The following is a 22384-nucleotide window of genomic DNA, read 5'->3' as shown; positions in this document are numbered from 1 at the left end:
AATATTTTTATTTATATCATCTGTGCCTATATATGCTATGCAAATTTGAGATTTTTGGCTATATTGAGTCTAGGGACTATGAAAAACATTCCAAAATATGATGGCTCTTATTTCTTGAATTGGTTAATGATTCATTTTCATTTTTTATCCTGCAAAGTAGAACCTCTTTTCATCTTCCGATTCTGAACATTAGCTTCAGGGATTTGTTCATACATTATAATGTAGAATTACATATTTTAAGGTTTCATATTCATCCTCAAAAAGTGTGTGTTTTAGAATGTTATTGTGGGAAATTTCCAGTTGCTTACCAAAAGGTATTGATTTATTCACTCTAGCTTCTTATACAGTCAGAGGAATCCACACATTCAAATGGATGACCGAAGTAAAAACTCCCTAATTGTAGATAATTCAGACCAATAAGAACACCGTGCTTGCAGTCTACATCAACCCAGAACAAGTATATTCTGGGGCAACTAAAATGACAATTTACACAGATTTCCTCAAAAACATTTACAGTATATGTAATACATACCCCATTTTAGTGGCCTGCTTACAAAGGCTGGAATATCAATTTTATCATTTTTTACATGGTATGGTAGTAGTGTTTTTTACAGTTTCACATATTTACAAATCTGGTTTGGGCTATTTTTTCTCTCATGTCTAATATGTGAGTTTCAGTAGCAGTAAGCTGAAAAAATAGCTTCCCTCAAAGTGGTATAAACCTTTGATTTAGCGTTTTTAATATTTATCCTATATACTAAATATATTTTTAAGTAAGTTTTTTTCCAATAACCAGCAGTGCACATATCCATTTTGCATTAGGTAAAAAAGCAACAATGTAGGAAAAATGCTGCAAAACAAATAATTTTATCATTTTATATAAATAGGCCCCGTAGCCTCCCTGACGGTATTCCCGAGTGTGGCTCGGGATTAAATTTCAGCACCATTAGTGGTAACCCTGAGCCACACTCGGGATTGCATGGATCCTGGAAGAGGTTACTTACCTTGTCCTCAAGATCCTGTGATGTCCCCACGCTGTGTTTGTGGGCTCTGCCCTCCGCCCCAATGTCCTGTGTGCCGGGCTCCATTCCCTGCAAGCGTCGTAACGCACAGGGGTGGAGCCTGGCGGCAAATTCAAAAAAGTGAAAATTCATAACACATACAGTACACTGTAATCTTACAGATTACATTACTGTATGAAATTATTTCACATCCCTTTTGTCCCCAGTGCTTTGTCCAATGCCCTGCATGCAGTTTTATATAATATATACTGTTCTTTCTGCCTGGAAACTGGAGATTGTCCATAGCAACCAAAAAGTGTCCCTTTACATCAAAAGTGGTTTTAGACCAGCTAGAAAACAACAATAGTAAATTAGAACACTTGCAGAATTGAACGACACTGAATCATGGGGAAATTTATTTTATTTAAATAAAAATAACTTAAGGTGCGCTACAAATGTCAGAAAAAAAGTGTTTGAAGCGGTGTTTAAAAAAACTTCTTCAACCTAAACCTCATAATGTAACATACAAACATCCAGGTGGGTGAATGTGAAAAGAGACAAAATAACGTCCTGAAAAATAAATGCAAAGTAATGTCCAGTTGTAAACAATCAGACTCTGTATATCCGTATAGGTCCTTGCTTCAGCTAGTAACATTCCATCTCCCCTGGTGTTTGCACACACCCAACAGTGGAAAAAGGAGAGGGGGGGGGTTACCAGATGTGATGGACCCCTATCACGGGGGTCTTACGAGCTCTGAGATATCGGATCCAACAGGCGGGAACAGCTGCTTCAGCAGGCAGGAACAGCTGATTATACTTGCGGGCTTGAGATTCCACTTCGGTCCTTCCCGAGCACTGGGATTACCATAGGATCTGTGCCTCTGAGATCGCTCATGACATGTAGGGAGAAATCAGATAGACAGAGGATCCTCCATGGTGTAGTACTTAAAAATTCTTTATTAAAATGATGGATTGCTGACATCAAATGTAAAACAGAAAGTTCCAAAGAAACAGACAGCTCAGCCGCGATAAAGCTAGCCGGCTGATGTGTGGTGACGTCAGGTCCGTGGCTCCGTCGGACAGCTCAGCCGTGATAAAGCTAGCCGGCTGATGTGTGGTGACGTTAGGTCCGTGGCTCCGTTGGACAGCTCAGCCGCGATAAAGCTAGCAGGCTGATGTGTGGTGACGTCAGGCATGTGGCTCAGTCGGATAGCTCAGCCGCGATAAAGCTAGCCGGCTGATGTGTGGTGACGTCAGGCCCGTAGCTCAGTCAGAGCCACGGACCTGACGTCACCACACATCAGCCAGCTAGCTTTATCGCGGCTGAGCTGTCTGTTTCTTTGGAACTTTCTGTTTTACATTTGATGTCAGCAATCCATCATTTTAATAAAGAATTTTTAAGTACTACACCATGGAGGATCCTCTGTCTATCTGATTTCTCCCTACATGTCATGAGCGATCTCAGAGGCACAGATCCTATGGTAATCCCAGTGCTCGGGAAGGACTGAAGTGGAATCTCAAGCCCGCAAGTATAATCAGCTGTTCCTGCCTGCTGAAGTAGCTGTTCCCGCCTGTTGGATCCGATATCTCAGAGCCCGTAAGACCCCCGTGATAGGGGTCCATCACATCTGGTAAGCGCCCCCCTCTCCTTTTTCCACTGTTGGGTGTGTGCAAACACTAGGGGAGATGGAATGTTACTAGATGAAGCAAGGACCTATACGGATATACAGAGTCCGATTGTTTATAACTAGACATTACTTTGTATTTATTTTTCAGGACGTTATTTTGTCTCTTTTCACATTCACCCACCAGGATGTTAGTATGTTACATTATGATGTTTAGGTTGAAGATGTTTTTTTAAACACCCCTTCAAACACTTTTTTTCTGACAATTGTAGCGCACCTTAAATTATTTTTATTTACTGTTGGAACTGGATATTCAGGGGTTTTTTTGGGGTGCAGCACCTTTTGTCAGTGTTTTGTTCATCGTTATTCTATGATATTTTGGATTTGTATTTATTAATTGAATCACTTATTATTGTGGGGTTTTGGGGTTAGCGCAGATTGCTTCCGGTCCAAATTTATTTTATTATTATTATTATTATTTTTTATAATTATTTATATTTATTTATTATATTATAATTTATGATTTTGTGTTTCAAACTTCATCATACCCGGGATATCTACTAGACTCTTGGTGGACAGATATAAGTGTGTTAATGCTAAGAATTACAGGCCTACAATATAAAACACCAAATTTCTATGCAAAATAATTGTACCGCTTTGAGACGCAAAAATCTGAAATAATCATACCGCCAGGGAGGTTAAACTGTTAGACAAAAGGTGCACAGCTGATAATATTCAAGGTACAGTTTGCAGAAGCCATTTTAACTGAAAGGGTTAATCTGACTCATTATTATCTAATTAATCAGGACACCAGGTGCACAAATTTACAATAATAAGTAAATCCAGAATCATATGATTTATTTTATTTTATGAAATACAATTGTTGCATAAATGCATGTTGAGAAAACAAAATGGGATGGTTGGATTATTAGATGGTGCACTGCAACACTGGTAACCACTGGACTCAATAGACAAGGCAACATATATGAGCACTTTTACCTTCTACTATAATATTTTCAACTGTAATATTAAACATTCTTAATAGTGTCTGCAATTTGCAGTCTATATTTCCTAGAAAATGTAACTCAAAGTGCAACTCCAGTAAAAAGCTATTTTTTTGTTTTTGTTTTATTTTGGATAGTCCGTTGAAGTGTGAGGACCTCTTTCAGCTGTCCCTGTTGGAGTGGTTTCCCCTCACTTTCTGTCCCAGGAACCACTGCCAGACACAGATTTTATTCATTGGACATCCCACAAAAAAAATATTGCTGTGTGAGTCTCTGTTAGAGTGATATCCCTATTCATGACAGTAAAAAGTTGCAAGAGGTTCTAAGCCTTCTTTACTTCGAAAAAAAGAAAATAAAAAGGTTTTATCTGGAGTTACACTAATATTGCTTCTTGGCTTAAAATATTAATCACAATTCTAGCCTACGTGACACACATAGAATCTTTACACAGTGGTTGTGTCTGTGAATTACTTTGAGCATTTTTCACACATTTACATTTGAGATTCATGCAGGAAACTGTGCATATTACATACTCTATATGTCATTATTTAATACATATTCATCATATGTTTACTAAAATGAATCTATAATGACTTTATGTTAAAACTAGAATTTACTATTAAGAAAGCCACAACTATGCCAAAATATTAGGTTTACAGTGGAAAAAATGAAACACATAACAAAAATATTTTTTAAAACAAATTAAAAACTAAAAATATATCTTCAAAGTGTTGCTTATAAAAATAGTATACAATCAAGGCACAAATCTAGTAAAAGTCAAGTCTACTATTTTATTTACGTCTGTACATAATTAAATAGCAAAAGGGTCAGTTAATAAACTGTGCACAGAGGTGCAGAATGTCGAGAACCATGAAGGCCTTACTCTAGGTGGCTAAATATGCAGGATGATGTAATGACAGATTTTCCTTATTGTAAACACAGGACAGTCTTATATTTGTTTTTTTTTTTTTTCTTTTCTTTTTCTTTCTGGGCGTTGCCTGGTTATCTGAATGAACTTAAAAGTGGCTGCCATTTTCTTGCAGCAGAGCACATTTTACCAAGATTTGCCTCTAGTGGTTGAGGGTTGACTCCGGAGATGCAGCATATGACCGATGCAGATGTGAACTTATTTTCAATTCCTGATCCTGAATATCAATACAGAAGGCAATGCTGAGCATGGGGAGACGACAGATCCATCCTGAACTTAACAGTTTGGACAGACTTGGAGATCCCAGGATGGAGGAAAAGAAATGGACTGGGCAAAAGCTTTATTAATTAAATAGAGGATGAATTTGTGGCAACAAATGTTATGAACATATGTCATTGCCAGCATAAAGTGTGTCAGTGAGTGACTGAGTATGGCAATAAACATGCCAACAGATGGCAACAACAATTGGGCGAACAGTTCGGCCTGAGCATCAGTTCAGGCTGAACATTGGCTGTTCTCCCCGTTCAGAGAACACCCGAATTTGCAGGGTATTTGGCGGTTGTTCACCCCCCTGAACACCCTGCAATATACTGCGTGCTGCACAGTGCATTTTACACCCTGATTGGGCAAAGTTTTGCCCAATCAGGGCGCAGTATGAGCGGGTTGTTAAGGAGCACAGCCAGGAAACCGGCCGCGGCGTCCTTAACAACCAATGAGTTAGCTGCTATCGAAGGGCTTCCCCTCTGACAGCTGAGTAAAAAAATTTTAAAAATAGCTGGTAAAAAAGAGTAAAAAAAAGTCGTTGGACCTCCTCCAGTCCATACCAGGCCCTTATGGTCTAGTATGAGTTTCAAGAAGAACCCCACAGCAAAATAAAAAAAAAAAAAAATGGTGTGAGGTCCCCCCCAAAATCCACACCAGACCCTTATCCGAGCATGCAGCCTGGCAGGTCAGGAAAGGGGAGGGATGAGCGAGCGCCCCCCCTGAACCAAACCAGGCCACATGACCTCAACCTGGGGGGGTGCTTTGGCTCTGTCCCCCCACCCCAATGCACCTTGTCCCCATGTTGATGGGGACAAGGGCCTCATCCCCACAACCATGGCCGGTGGTAGTGGGGGTCTGCGGGCAGGGGCCTTATCAGAATCTGGAAGCCCCCTTTAACAAGGGGGGCCCCAGATTCCCCCTATGTGAATGAGTACCCATTCACCAAAAAAGTGTCAAAAAGTAATAAAAACACAGACAGTTTTTGACAATTGCTGTATTAAAAAATTTAAAAAACACTGTCCCTTGATGTAAATTAATCGTCAATCATGCCACACGCTCCAAAAAAAACGCTTCCGCTGTCCATGAAGGCTGGCAACCTACTGCAAGCTAAACCATTTGACAGTTCTTATATAGGTAAGTGGCGGGGCCACCTGGCTACATCACCTGATGGCACTGCCCCTTCTGACGTCACAGACTGGTGCATGATGGGTCAGTAACATCAGGTGATCTGGCCAGGTGGGCCTCGCCCTTTACCTATATAAGAACTGTCAAATGGCTTAGCGTGCAGTAGGCAGGCGGCCGGCCTTCATGGATGGCGAAAGCTTTTTTTTTTCAGATGCAGCATGATTGACAATGGATTTACATCAAGGGACACTGTTTTTTTTTTTTTTTTAATAAAGGAATTGTCAAAAACTGTCTCTGTGTTTTTCTTGCTCTTTGACACTTTTTTGGTGAATGGTAGGGATACACTGTGCCCCATACTCATTCACATGGGGGGGCGGGATCTGGGGGCCCCCTTGTTAAAGGGGTCTTCCAGATTCCCATAAGTCCTTTGCCTGCAGACCCCCACAACTAGCGGCCATGGTTGTGGGGATGAGGCCCTTGTCCCTATTAACATAGCTACAAGGTGCTTTGGAGCGGGGGGGGCTCTGTTGAGGGCATGAGGACTAGTATGGTTGAAGAGGGGGGGCGGAAAAGGGATTGGTATGACTGGGGGGTCCCACGCCATTTTTTCTTTATTCTTTTTCAATTGCAACCGTGAGTCATTTTAAATTTTGACTTTTGGTTGATTTGATTTTCATTTGACTCATTTTTTTCTCTTTAGAAATTTCATTTTTGCTGCAGCAGGTTCTATATATGCTACAGATGCACCACTTTACAGGCAGACTAAGGGGACCCCCCCCCCCCCTCCGGGCACCATATTTAAATGAATTTTTCATTTTTATTGTTGCACTTTAAGCATTATTAAAATCACTGCTCCTGAAAAAACTATTTTTTTTAATTTATTTTTATTTTATTTATATATTTTTTGCATTGATACATGTCCCCCAGGGCAGTCTCCAGAACCCCATACCCCTTTTATGGCCAATTACTTGCATATAAGCCTTCAAAATGGGCACTTTTGATTTTTTTCTGTTTGGCTCCCATAGACATAACTGGGGTTCGCTGTTCCGGTTAGAACTTTTCCCCTGTTTGGGAGTTCTGCTGCAAACTGAACAGGGGGGTGTTCAGCCCATTTCTAATGGCAACCCTAAGTATATTAATACTGCTGTTATAAATATTTGTATTTGTTCTGTAACCCTTTCAAATGACACTGTAATACCTTTCCCAGTTTCCAGCAACTTGGTCTACAGTTACTTTGCTCTCTAGTACATCCAGTTGTGCTCTGAATAAAATGCATCTGGAAGACGGCTTGCTAATTCAGCCCAATGTGGAGCAAGTCTACTGCTCCCAAACAGCACTCTCTTGTGATGGCAAGGGACATCTTTTTTAAAGTAGGGATGATAAATACAATGCTAGGCCATAATTTATTTACCATAATTTATTTCCGTTAGTATTAACCCATCAAGTTAGCATGTTTTTGGTTGTGGCAACAATCATTCATGGTAAAGCAGTAGAAAAGGCATCACAATATCTCAACAGTTAAATCTTGTTTCCACTTTGTTCTGTTCCTCCCTTTATACATTTTCCAATAAATCACTTCCTGAATATTGGAAATCTCTGGCCCTCTGACTAATTCCTCTTTCTCTGTTAAGGTAGGAATTCCCAGCCAACAATGCCATAACAACAAAAATATTTCAAATATATATTTTTATGACAATTTAAAACAGTTTATTAATACAATTTTTTTTATTTTTACCCTGTATTGCAAAGGCTGCTTTTTTTTTATTTTTAACATTCGACCAATAGCAGAGGACTAGAAGCTCCTCCTGCCACTGTTTCGCTATAGACAGACTGGGAAAGAGCTGGGTCATGTTACATTTGTATATTGATTAGGAAAAAACATATTTTGATTTATTTAATTTAAATAATTACGGTACAGTGCCATCATCCACATACAGAAAGAGAATGAGATTGTAAATTAAACAATGTGTGTTTAGTATCACGTTTACTGAAGGGCGACAGTGATGCCTTTTTTCTACTTTAATTTATGATGAAAGTGCTTTATTAATGTTTATTTAATGATGATCTATTGATTTTATTGTTATACTGGAAACTGGCTTATGGATATTTCAATATATCAACTTAGGGAAAAATCTGTTATAAAGTTTAACAACTCTGCAATATGCACTAGAAGAATATATATTGTAAGTCAGATAACAGATAATTGCTTAGACCGCCTATGCTTGCATATACAACATGAATCAACTTACATTATCTATACTGCAATACCAATAACAAGAACTCCATAAGTGGCAATGAATTTTAAAGTTCGTAATAGAGGTTCTGATTCAATTCTATATTCATTTGTACAGACTGTACTTTTGTGACATTCAACAACTTTTCTTTTAAAGCTGACCTCCCACTATGCATTATTTATAAAGGTTTTCACACAAGAGTCACAAAACTTTTATCCAGGATTCTTCAAAATTTGCAAATCATAGGTGAAAGTTGTGTTCATCTTATGCAAAAACATTTGTAAATAAGACACCCAAGCTAAATTACACATACTTTATGTGAAATGCAGTGGCGGCCCTTCCATATTCACGGCCGCCACATCCTAATTAATGCTCCATGATCCATGGCCGCTACCCCCTATTCATACGTCCGGCCCCTTTCCGGATGCTGGGGCGAATTAATTACAGCGGCGGGGGTGTATCTTTGAAGCACCTGATTAGAGCTAGAGGCTCTAATAGGCTTCAAAATAGGGCGGGCTCGTGGCGAACCCACCCAGGTGTTACAGCAGCGAATTAATAATCGCTATTGAAACACTGATCCGCAATCCGGTCAATTAAAAGTGGGTATGAGACCCATTTTCCGATTGGCCAAAAAGAGAAGCGTAGAGTCCCAATTGGCCGCCGAGGAGGAAGGAAATGGAAGCTGCCGTATTGCCCGTGGAGAGCAGGGGAAGGTGAACCCAGCGCTGAGCAGGGGAAGCCGCCAGTGAAGCCCGGGAGAAGCTCTTCCCATCATAGATGGGGTAAGTGCAACGCTGTATCCTGGCCTAGGCCGACAAGGCCCAGGCCTAGGGCAGCACTTTGCAGGAGGGCAGAACGGAAAGAGTCCCCGCCGGCTTGCGCTACATTGTTAGTCTAGCACCAGTCTTATGGGGCGGACTGGGCTGAGAGGCAAATTAGTCTAGCTACCCCATAAAGCGACTGCACTGCTTCCGGTATGCGGGCGGCTGGCATTCTGCAACTGTGGGGGGGTACCGCTTCTAATTTTGACTGCCCTCTCATCCTAGACCACAAACCTTCCTCACTGTGCTATATGTTTTCTGCTGCACCATTGGCATGGTTATATCTTCTTAGTCCTCTCCATAAAATTATCAGAAATTTGTGCCTAAAGTAGAACTATAGGCAACACTTTATTTTTTTCATTTTGGATAGAGTAAGGGAGGGTTACAACTCCTGTCAGTTTATTTTTTACCATCCCTGTCCCATTGCAGAGATTTTCCTTTTCTTTCTGCCCCATAGCCAAACAGGAAGTGAGAGGAAATCTATGCAAATTAAGGAAATCCATTGCCCCCCCCCAGGCCCCCAAAACTAGTGTCACCACTCGAAAATTTCAGGTCTTAAACAGCAAGGGGTGTGACCCTGACAGGAAGGGTGGGTCATATTTAAATTAGGGGGTGCACGAGTTTAGTCAGGCCTAGGGCAGCACAAAACCTAAATACACTACTGGGTAAGTGCTCCAGACCCAACCGACCAGGGGGGGTTGATAAAAATTACCACCGGCGCCACTGGTGAAATGTTATCTACTGAAATGTGGATATGTTTCAGAGAACCTTGCCACACCACAGCCAGGTGGAGATTTTCCTACTATTTAATAAGTAATTAAGGTCCTAGCAACATTACCCATATTTAAAATATGGCAAATGTTGCACTTTACAACCCATTTTTTATTTGTCAGATGGCATAGCACTGAATGAGGATTTTAAATTTCTATGTGAATGGACAGCAGATGAGGGCTAATCTAGGCAGGCGATTATGTTTTTAAAAAGTATGTGCAAATCTAAACTATTTTTGTCATGTTATTTATTTTATCCTCCCCCCTGTATATCCACTAAACTACTAAAATCCATGCGGCTGCACTGGGACCCAAAAGTTTAATAGAACATATTTGCCAAAATAGTTGTAAGAGTGTTGAAGGAAGGAGGTCATTCATAAGCCCTAAGTTGGTATAGCACTTTATTACAGATGTTTACAGGTCCTTACTGGAGGAAGCATAAACCCACCGTAGGTGTGATAAAGTCAAATGCTACTTCTCAAAGTCTGCTCTTTTCTAGAAAACTACACAAAGATTACAGAAACACCTTGCACCTTTTATTAATTTAAAACCTTATTCAGGGTCAAATAAACTTAACTGCTTTGAGCTCTAACTGGGTGATATTTCATTGCTAAAACGCATGGTTAGTGTTAGTGTTTATTAAATAACCCTAAAATGTTACATTTCTGTGCAACTATCAGGTGTGCACCTACATACGTTCTAAGGAATGTTAAATATAGGCACATAGCAAAATACAAAAATGTGTAGATTGTACATTTTTGAGCACCAGTTAAAATTGTTTACTTGAGCACAAGAGGTATAGGAAACCTATATTATACTGTACATTACTGCCATGTCCATTTGACACATGGTTAACTATTCGCCTCATCATAGGGGACAATGTCTGCCACTGGCTCAGATTGTGAAAATGAAGAATGATTATCTGACTCTGTTGTAGAAGATGGGTAGCACAACACTTCATCTTCCTTTGTCCTTCCATCTACAAGTGTTGGGTGATGTAGACATAAGGGCTCTTCTACAACAGCTTGCAAATTTTCTATAGTCATTCCCATTTCCTTGCTGTGTTCAGAAGGTGACTTCTTGTTGATGCGTTTGTATGATTTATCTTTATTCTCCATGCCTTGTTCACTTTTATGAAAGCGCCCAAAGATTGAAATAAAGAATCCAAACAACACAAAGGCCAAAAGGCTAGGAATAAAAGCCAAGCATTTCACATTAAGACTTGCCCCAATAAATCTGCTATGAAGGAACATGTCTCCTTCAACATAGCTTCTGTTCGTATAAGGGTCTGTGTTGTTTGACCTCCACTCCCAAGATAGCATCGTCTGGTTAAGATATTGTAAACTTTCAGCATCTTCAACTGTATAGATCTTTTGACCTGGGCCTATATACTGGCCATATGGTGATGGCTTGTAAAAGATTTGGTTCTTCCACATGTTGAGATCAAGGATAAGCACAAGAAAGATAATCCCATAGTTGAACCATTTACCTGCAAGCAAAGGAAATATAAAATGTGACTTCCAAGTGTATACCAAAATAGTAAATTAAAAACCTAATCAAGCATTCCTTATTAGTCTTTTACACTCGTATTCTGTTCACTTGAAGGAATTAGGTAATTCTGCTCATTAATGGCAAGCAGCTACAACAAAGACTGGATTTTTTTTTTTTTTTTTTTAGTATATTGGTAAGTGCTCATCAGAAATGATCACTTGTGAGGTGATCAGTTTATTATGTACATGTCCAATGAAATCAGATATAACATGAGTAACCTTACTTATATTAATTACAAGTATTTAATAAAGGTCTGTTTCCCTAGCATTTTATGTCAGCAGGAAATAAAACCACTCAGGCTCAGTTTAGTATTTAATAATAACTTTGATAACAAGTGTTGGGTATTCTTAGGTTAATGCCAGTCATAACAAGTGTGGTTATGACAACTAACCACAGAGGTAAACTTCATAAATCCAAGTTACTCTGAGCATTGCATAATCACTTGTTTCAGATATGAAAGCAGCAATTTATGTTCCTGTGTATGCTATAATCTAAACATTCAGCCATCAGTAAAAATGTGCTTAGTGACACATTAGGGAATATGACATAAGCTTATAGTAGTTAATTGCATTAGCAGACCATCTCCTGATACTTATAATTTTGGAAGTTTCACATGGCAGAAGGGATGTCAATATGGTGCAAACATCCTGGAGACACCAACTTTAAAAGATATCTGATCAAGAAAGCAGGTCCGTAATTGCAAATTCATAATACAGGTATTGGGGTTGGCTTACTAAAGGCAAGTAGACTGTTAATTTTCAAAGTGCAGTTGCACTCTGCAAGGGAATTTTCCCCAGAACTTAGTAAAAGAGGTGAAGATCCTCCGATTTCCATCAACTAATAATGTGCAAGCAAAAATGCATTTTTTTTATTTTTCTTGCACGTGATTAGGTATTCTTTGCAAAGTGAAGTTTCACCACATTCACTAAGCTGTGAGAAAAATGCCTTTGCAAGCTTCACTTGCAAAAGTGAACAGTTTACTCGTCTTTAGTAAGTCAACCCTATTGTGAGCACTAATTTTGTACATTTTAAATATCTCTTTAATCCAAATGTGTCTCAAATTCCAGACAAGGCAAATAAACAACACCTTTCAACCTCCAAATCACTACCCTTTGTCCTTGGACAAGATGTGATTAATTAGCATAAAACCTAGTATGATGTATTTACATGGTTGACATAACGGGTATCTGTTATTATTTTTCTAAGGACCGGTATAAACCACCAAGGCAAAAGTAACCAAAGCATATTAATGATAAAACCATTAAAATTCAAGGCATTTACTACACTTTATCATAACATGCATGTATACCTGTTATATGTATGTGATATTCTTCTTTAAATATCCTTTGAAATTTTGGTAGTTTGAACTGCATGTGTGATGTAGGTAAACCAGGAAGATTGACATCAACATCTCCCATAAAGTGTGGAAATTCCCAGTCCTAAAACAAGAGTTGAAAATGTTAACCTAAATCACCACTTATCCTACTAGTTACATGCTTTACATGCCCAGGATAATCATCAGTTTGTTTTCTCTGGTTTAAAACAATTGATGGGTGTCCTGTGGATTGTCAAGGTATGTGATAACTTATGAAGTACTTACCTACACTTATCTAGAAGCACAGTCCAATGGTCACCAATGGAGGCAACCCTATGTACAGCAGACTGTAAAGACATAGCAGTACAACCGCTTAGATCCCTAGGAGACTAGTTTTTCTTTATTCCAGAATGCAGTGCAACAATTTATCATCATTGTCAACCATCTTGTAATTTTTTTTCCTAAATGATAATCTTTAATCCTGAGTAGAAGTATTTTCTCCGTTCCAGCGCCCAACTTGACATGCTGTTACAGCTAAAGCATTGAGTCATTACACATCCCGAGTTAAAAAATATTTTCTAAACGATATAATATAACTGGATACACACATTTATAGGTAAAGTTGATCCTGGGAATATTGAATTGCCTCTTGGGAGATCAGCAAGGATTTTCCCCCCTTCTGGAGCAAATTGGATCATAGAGCCATTACACATCCTGAGTTAAGAAGTTAAGAAGTCTTTCCTAAATGTACATAATATAACTGGATACTAACATTTTATAGGTAAAGTTGATCCTGGGGATATTCGATTGCCTCTTGGTGGTGGGGTCAGGAAGGAATTGTTTCCCCTGCTGGAGCAAATTGGATCATGCTTTGCTGTTTTTTTTTTGCCTTCCACTGGATCTACTGTGGGTATAGGATTGTGTATATGGGATTGTAAAAAAAAAGTTTCCCTTTTATTTTTTTAACTACATTGACTTGTGTCTTTTTCAACCAGACTAACTTTGTAACTATGTAAGTTGCATTATCCACTGCTTCACAACTACATCCACAATCTCAACAGCACCCAAAGCCTCAGCCTCACCATTTCCACAATGATAGTCTCCACTGCATCCACAGTCTGAGCCTCTGCTGTGCCGTCTCTAAACTCGCAGTCTCCAGCCTCACTTCTGCCCGCAGCTGCTCAGTGTCTCATGTCTCTCTCTTTCACTCCAGTTACCTGACCCTAACCTACCTCTGCATGTTTGAGTACCTGTAGAGCGACTCTGAGTTAGCCAACTGCTACTCCCAAACACCTGTAAGGAGTTCCATGGCAAAACACCAGCTACCCCACATAGGAGCAGGGTCCATATCTTGATTTATGACAGTAGATTTCAGCACCAAGTGTTTCTAAAACTCTGATACTCCACTCCATAAGGCATTATCATTTACCTTTCCACTACTGATGGCTTTCTGGTGGACATGATTCAGGTGGCTGTAAAGCCACTACATCACATTCATAAGCACTGGAAGACAGTGATCTCCTGCCATGTATCCCGGGCTCCGCTGTGCCATCTGAAGGCCCCAGACCAGCACGGTGGGTGTTTCACTGATCCCCCCCCAGGCATCTCTGCCGCCTACAAACAACAATGATGAATGTGCTACACGTTACATATAACTGTGCATTTAGGAGTGAAAGCAATAATTCCTGGGCCTTTATCCACAGTTAAAGCGGCGTTCCGCCTACATTTTTTTTTTCTGGTATACGAGCATAATGCAATATTGACATTAAAAACTATTGTGGATTGTGGATGTTAATAATATATTTGTTTTAAATTCAGAATTTAGGAAATCTTCTGGCTGTTGCCGTGATGATTGCGGGCATGTGAAGCCCAACCGATACCTCTTCTGGGAATAGCGATGAAGAGGTGCATGCTGGTTAACCAGCATGTACTTCTCGTTCTCGCGCATGCGCGATTCTCCTGCAGCTGCATCGCCGATTGTTTCGAAAGTTGCCATAACAACGGGCGGCGATGGAGGAAGGTTCCGCCTCATTGTTATGGTAACCGCCTTAAATCGCGTCATTTCCTGTCAGGAAATAACGAGACTTTTGATAACAGTACGTGACGAGGAGCGCCGCGGACCAGGAAGTGGCAGATTAGGAGCACTACATAGCAACAGGGCTTTTCTGGTAAGTATACAAAAAAAATTTCCCCAAATATTTCTTTATTATCAAAGGTCTGTGGATATGTAAAAAAAAATTTCAGGGTGGAATTCCACTTTAACTCTAAACTGATAACCTCTAAGGGCTTTTTAAGCATCACCTATGGACAATTTTGAATATCAAAGTTTGTTGCCATTTCACAAGCACGCACAATTGGCTTGACATGTTGGGTATTGACTAAATCGATACAACCTCATCTTTTATAGTTTACCAAAAAATTGGGTAATATTTTGTGTTTTTGTGCAATAAAATTAGTAGACGCATAACAACCTTAAACTTCCCATGGGACTTTAAAGAGGAACTGCAGTCTCCTCACATAATTTGTAATAAAAACATCTTTGCCATTCTGAAGCTTCCCTCCAACCACTTTGCATATTATTTTATATATACTGTGATTCTATACTTGCCAAATATGTTGCAGAAATCTCCCTCCACTAAGTCTGGCTGCAGCCATTTTAACTGTGGGCAGCTGAAGCTGCTGCCTGATAACTTCCTGGATTTACACAGACACACAGAGGCACACCTCCAGCTCTGCAGCCTTGCAGATTTCATTGGCCCTCTTATGACTCATCCCCCCTCCCTTCCTGGCAAACTCTCACAGTAGGGAGAGAGAGAGCTGTCTAGTCTAATGACCAGACAAGAAACAGGAAGTGGGCTGTATAAGGTATTTACTGGCAGAAAAAAAATGTTTTACTATCCAAAGTTAAAACAACAAGGGCAGAAGATTTAATTGATGGAAAGTTGAAAAAAATGGCTGAAGGACCGCTTCAACCAGATACCTTACCAAACACAGTAAATTAGACAAAAAATAACATTTTATTAATATACTCATAATAAAAAATTGTGTTACTGTAGCGGTACCCCAGTAGGGGCTGCTGAAAGTTGTGGTCCACCTGTCACCCTGCCAAGCCCGGCATTCACTTCCCAATCACCTTGGAGACAATGAACAGTCCATATGCTTGTTTTTGCAATTTTATTGAGGGATTTGAACTTGGATAGGGATGGGAATATATGGGATGCCAAGTAGAATTTCAGAACAGTCAATTTGGGACAGAACTATATACACTCTTTGTACAAAACACTTCTCCAAACTCCTCCTGCACAACACTTGCTTGCAAACTATTACTCTCTCTTCCTCCTGCACAACACTTGCTTCTAGGCACAGCTAGCACATGGTTGGGCCTAACACTAACTCAGTCAGGCCCCGGAAATTGCCATTTGTAGACAGGGACCGTTGGCCCCTTTTAGTGTAGCAAGAATATAGAATAGGAAGTCTTTAGTGCTAGCTGTCCTATGGTGGACTACTGATCCCAGCAATTCCTCTTCAGGCCCTGCCAGCCCTCCCTGCTGCAGCTGCCCGACTCCACTGCCCTTGACATCACAGTCCTTACTGCTGGCTCTGCACCCATCCCAGACTGCACACTCCCAGTCCTCTCCGGCGTGCCTCCCCAGTTCTCCTGACTATGCCTGTCACTCACCAACCTTCCTGGTCACACAAACACTGGTGGTTCCCTTCTGAAGACTTGCCCAGTAGTACTAGCTCCCGTTGTCCTCTCTGACTCCTCTCTGTGCCTCCTGTCCAGATCCTTCATGCAATCTTGAAGGGATCCTTCCTGCACCCGAGTCCCAGGCCAAAGGTCACCCCCCCAGACTGGGGGGCTGCCTCAAAGGCCCCAACAGCCTAGCAATCCATCCTCAGTTCTTCCACCCGACAACAACAACCCTAGCTTGGCTGACCCTGAGTTGGGGATTGGTCAGGGCTTCTTAGAACACCACAGGTAGCTCCACCTCTCTTCCCCTCCTCTATTCTAGAATCCTCTAGAAGTCAGAGGGAGGTAACCGAGAAGTAACCGAGAAGTGATGCTGTCTGTGAGTCATCAGCCTAGTTTAAGCCACTCTCAGCCCACTCAAAACAAACCAGCCTAGTTTTCAGCTAGGCCTGCTTAAATTTACCTGTACTTACCAAAAATCTCACCTCTAGCACCTACCTACGTAGAGGGTGCTATATTCACCCCCACCAGAATCCAGCTGGTCCCTCAGCTGGGAAAATTTACAAAAAAATGGCTCATGGGCTTAGGAGATAAATTGGAAGGGGGAAAGGAAAATAACTTGAATGGGGAACTGTGCAAATAAATATGTACAAACATAGAGCAGACTTTGTGGGTATTTACAATATTCACATCACTGTACACTCCTTACTACAGGTCCCTGTAGCTGGCATCAACATCACACAATATACGCATTTGAGCCAGAGCATCTCTCCCACAGGAAAGATACTCCGCCCCTGCAGGGGGAAAGAAGGAAGGGGAGATTGGAGGGGGGGGGAAAGGGGGGGGAAGGCGGGGAGGGTAAGGAAGGCGGAAGGGAAGGGGGGAGGGGGAAAAGGGGGGAAAAGGAGGGAAGAGGGGGGGAAAGGGGGGGAAGAGGGGGGAGGGGTGGGGGAGAGGAGGGACAGAGAAATCAAAAGCCAAATTCCTGCAAAACACACGGAACACAGTGCACAAAACAATGATTGATGTAATGTAAACCCACACAGCAATAGGAAAGGGGAAGAGTATTGTTGTTATGACACCTGGGAGTAGCTAGCGCTGTTCAGTAATGATGTAAAAGTTCTGAAAAAAGGGGAAAAATGTATAATCAGGTAAACTAAGTACCATGAAAATAGTGCCTAAAAACTCTCCTGAACCTGCCTGTAGTGTATGACTAAAGCTGGGCTCACTGTGTATTGGAGCCCAGCCAATAAACCAAACAGTACCGGCCTGGAGAGGGGAGAAGGTAGGGCAAAAATGACTTGTTTATCAAAAACCTTAATAGTAGATAAGATTACCTTCATGTGGCTAGTTGTATAGATTCCCAGGTTGTCAGCTGTCTGTCTCTTTCCCCCCCTTCCTCCCCTTTTCCCACCCAATTTCCCTTCCTTTCCCTCTTTTTCCTCCCCCTCTTTCCCCATTCCCCCTTTCCCTAACTCCCCCCTCCCCCTTCCCCCTCTCCCCCCTTTTTGTTTTTTCCCCCTTTTTTTTTTTTCCTTTTCTTTTTCCTCCTCTCGTCTCTCCCTTCCTGCTTCACCCCTGTACACAGTGTTGTCTGTGTCTTAGCAGCACATTCTAACTGTCGTGGTATTCAAACCAACACAGAATAATTACATATATATATTTTTTGATTATTTTTCCATTTTTTACCCATAGTCCGTCTTATTAGCCCCCCCGTGTCCACCCCCAGGGGGAACAGCCGTGCTAGGTGTCTCAAAATTGCCGTTTTTCGCTTTGTTGGGGAGTTTGTGCTATACAATGTATAAATACTCCAATATTTTCATTTATCACAATGTATTATCCTTTTATTGTACTTTGTGTATGTAATCTTTATTATCTACCCTTTCTAGATGTTAAAATTGGACGCCTCCTGAGGAAGCGGCATTGGCCGCGAAACTGTTGAGGCCTAACGTCCTCTATCACATCAATGTGCCTCCACCTACATATGGGGGCTGTACTTAGCACTGTTTTAATGTTTGTTCAACCATTTATTTTGTAAATAACCCTGAAGTGGTTTTTCTGTATAATAATGTTTGTAATTAAAATAAATAGAAATTTTTATCTATGGTTTACTATCTATTTGGGTACCGGAATAGTCCAATATTTTTCTCCTGGGGAGGTAGGGCTCTGTTGGAGTAGCCCTTGCCACACTCTCCCCACCCTCTTTAGTATATTCACAATGAGCACCCTGAAATATTATGGCTTTTAATTTCAAGCTCAATTGTAAGTGTTTTTTTTCACATTCGCTACCTATGAGTTGGTATCAATCCTTGGTGAATATTCATATTAATCTATTTTTGAATTTACAGTTTATCTATGTTTTTCATATTCTTTAGCTATCCACTCCTGATGAAGTGAAATAATGTTCACAAAACAGGCTGTGATGTGTTCTCTTCACTCATTGGAACTGCGTAAAAATATCTTGGAAAAAATTCAGTGTAATGATATGAAAGTACACTGTTTATCCAACATGATAGCATCATGTATGTAGAAATTATTGTAATAGAGTAAATCAGTTTCTCTTTTATAATTTTAAGAATATTTCCTATTTATGTAAAGAGACTTTTTACCATGTGTACATTAATAAAAAAAAAATGTATGTCTAATTTACTGTGTTTGGCGATGCACCTTGTTAAAGTCTCATGGGCATTTTAATTACTTCCATACCCAGCACTTTCCCCCCCTTCCTGCCCAGGACAATTTTAGCTTTCAGCGCTGTCGCACTTTGAATGACAATTGTGTGTACCCAAACTAAATTGTTATCATTTTCTTCCCACAAATAGAGATTTCTTTTGGTTGTATTTGATCACCTCTTTGGTTTTTAATTTTTGTGCTATAAACGAAAAAAGACCATAAAAAAAAACTGATGGGCACTGATAGGCGGCACTGACGGCACTGATAGGCGGCATTGATAGGCAGCACTGGGCACTGATAGGTGGCACTGGATAGGTAGCACTGATGAGGAGCACTGATTGGCACTTTGATGGGGCACAGACAGGCATTACTGATGGGGCACTGATGGGCACTTTTTTGGGCACTGATCGGCACTGTTGTGGGCACTGACAGGCGTTTATTGTGGGGACAGGCTGGCAGATGTTGGGCACTGATTGGCACCTTTTGATGGGGGCTGTGCTGATAATCAATGTGCTGATTATCAGCACAGTCACCCCCTCTGACAGGGAGAGCCGCCGATCAGCTCTCCCTGTCAGCGTAAACCGAAGAAAGCCATTTACCGGCACTTCTTGGTTCACGCGATGATCAGCTGTGATTGGTCACAACTGATCACGTGGTAAGAAGCCTCTGTCAGAGGCTCCATACCACAATCAGAGTTGCAGTGTGTCAGACTGACACACAGCACCTCCGATCAACGCGCTCAGCGCCCCTACGGGCGCACGCCGGCTGTGTTTTGTTGATCACGTTATATGACGTTGGGTCAGGATATCACAACCACTTTGCCGCCATCATTCTACTATATGGCTGGCGGCAAGTGGTTAAGTTTGTTATGCATGTAAAAATTGGGGATAGAGGTACATCACTTTGTGCACCAGATCCTAACCCATATGTTGCAACAAAAATTAACGATACTGAAAATATGCATTTGATAAACTGTTGCACTAATATCTTTTGACCACTTACATTTTATTCTCCAGGTTTTCTGTTTTCAGAAAATATATGTGGGGGGGTTTTAACTTATTTTCATGACTGGAAAGTGCATTTTAACACATGTGCAATAAAAAAAACAAAAAAAACAAAAAAAAATTATGCAGAAATGGCATAAACAGGGAAAGGATTAATGAACCTACATGTACATAGTTACATAGTTACATAGTAGGTGAGGTTGAAAAAAGACACAAGTCCATCAAGTCCAACCTATGTGTGTGATTATATGTCAGTATTACATTACATATCCCTGTATATTGCGGTCATTCAGGTGATTATCTAATAGTTTCTTGAAGCTATCAATGCTCCCCGCTGAGACCACCGCCTGTGGAAGGGAATTCCACATCCTTGCCGCTCTTACAGTAAAGAACCCTCTACGTAGTTTAAGGTTAAACCTCTTTTCTTCTAATTGTAATGAGTGGCCACGAGTCTTATTAAACTCTCTTCTGCGAAAAAGTTTTATCCCTATTGTGGGGTCACCAGTACAGTATTTGTAAATTGAAATCATATCCCCTCTCAAGCGTCTCTTCTCCAGAGAGAATAAGTTCAGTGCTCGCAACCTTTCCTCATAACTAAGATCCTCCAGACCCTTTATTAGCTTTGTTGCCCTTCTTTGTACTCGCTCCATTTCCAGTACGTCCCCCCTGAGGACTGGTGCCCAGAACTGGACAGCATACTCCAGGTGCGGGCGGACCAGAGTCTTGTAGAGCGGGAGAATTATCGTTTTATCTCTGCAGTTGATCCCCCTTTTAATGCATGCCAATATTCTGTTTGCTTTATTAGCAGCAGCTTGGCATTGCATGCCATTGCTGAGCCTATCATCCACTAGGACCCCCAAGTCCTTTTCCATCCTAGATTCCCCCAGAGGTTCTCCCCCCAGTGTATAGATTGCATTCATATTTTTGACACCCAAATGCATTATTTTACATTTTTCTACATTGAACCTCATTTGCCATGTAGTCGCCCACCCCATTAATTTGTTCAGGTCTTTTTGCAAGATTTCCACATCCTGCGGAGAAGTTATTGCCCTGCTTAGCTTAGTATCGTCTGCAAATACAGAGATGGAACTGTTTATCCCATCCTCCAGGTCGTTTATGAACAAATTAAATAGGATTGGTCCCAGCACAGAACCCTGGGGGACCCCACTACCCACCCCTGACCAATCTGAGTACTCCCCATTTATCACCACCCTCTGAACACGCCCTTGTAGCCAGTTTTCAATCCATGTACTCACCCTATGGTCCATGCCAACGCACCTTATTTTGTACAGTAAACGTTTATGGGGAACTGTGTCAAATGCTTTTGCAAAATCCAGATACACCACGTCTACGGGCCTTCCTTTATCTAGATGGCAACTCACCTCCTCATAGAAGGTTAATAGATTGGTTTGGCAAGAACGATTCTTCATGAATCCATGCTGATTACTGCTAATGATATCATTCTTATTACTAAAATCTTGTATATAGTCCCTTATCATCCCCTCCAAGAGTTTACATACTATTGATGTTAGGCTAACTGGTCTGTAATTCCCAGGGATGTTTTTTGGGCCCTTTTTAAATATTGGTGCTACATTGGCTTTTCTCCAATCAGCTGGTACCATTCCAGTCAATAGACTGTCTGTAAAAATTAGGAACAACGGTCTGGCAATCACCTGACTGAGTTCCCTAAGTACCCTCGGATGCAAGCCATCTGGTCCCGGTGATTTATTAATGTTAAGTTTCTCAAGTCTAATTTTAATTCCGTCCTCTGTTAACCATGTAGGTGCTTCCTGTGTTGTGTCATGAGGATAAACACTGCAGTTTTGGTTACTGAAGCCCCCCGATTCACTCGTGAAGACTGAGGAGAAGAATAAATTCAATACCTCTGCCATCTCCCCATCCTTTGTAACCAGATGTCCTTCCTCATTCTTTATGGGGCCAATATGGTCTGTCCTCCCTTTTTTACTGTTTACATACTTAAAGAATTTCTTGGGATTTTTTTTGCTCTCCTCCGCTATGTGTCTTTCATGTTCTATCTTAGCCATCCTAATTGCACCCTTACATTTCTTATTGCATTCTTTATAAATTCTGAATGCTGTGGATGATCCCTCAACCTTGTATTTTTTGAAGGCCTTCTCCTTTGCTTTTATATGCATTTTTACATTGGAGTTAAGCCATCCAGGATGTTTGTTCGCTCTTTTAAATTTATTACCCAATGGGATACATTGGCTAATGCCCTTATTTAATATGCTCTTAAAGCAAACCCATCTCTCCTCTGTATTCTTTGTTCCTAATATTTTATCCCAATTTATGCCTTTTAGCAAGGTTTGTAGTTTAGGGAAGTTGGCTCTTTTGAAATTCAGTGTCTTTGTGTTCCC

At 40.8% G+C, this 22384-nt stretch overlaps 1 protein-coding gene across 3 annotated transcripts in view; it reads right to left on the bottom strand.

The window, feature by feature from the left end:
* Nucleotides 1-3467: 3467 nt before the first annotated feature.
* The window catches only part of TMEM117 (transmembrane protein 117), a 440409-nt gene continuing 421492 nt past the window's right edge, over nt 3468-22384 (bottom strand). For all 3 annotated transcript variants that reach the window (XM_073619948.1, XM_073619951.1, XM_073619949.1), the window contains 2 exons: nt 12633-12762; nt 3468-11261 (listed from right to left, as the gene is read on the bottom strand). In XM_073619948.1, the coding sequence (XP_073476049.1) occupies nt 10624-11261; nt 12633-12762 (768 nt within the window). In that variant the 3' untranslated portion in view covers nt 3468-10623. The remainder of the gene's footprint in view (nt 11262-12632; nt 12763-22384) is intronic.

The sequence above is a fragment of the Aquarana catesbeiana genome, linkage group LG03 (genome assembly GCF_042186555.1).
Source record: "Aquarana catesbeiana isolate 2022-GZ linkage group LG03, ASM4218655v1, whole genome shotgun sequence".
Taxonomy (NCBI): domain Eukaryota; kingdom Metazoa; phylum Chordata; class Amphibia; order Anura; family Ranidae; genus Aquarana; species Aquarana catesbeiana.
Note: the sequence above shows the minus strand (reverse complement) of the source record. Positions and strands in the feature narration are given on the sequence as shown.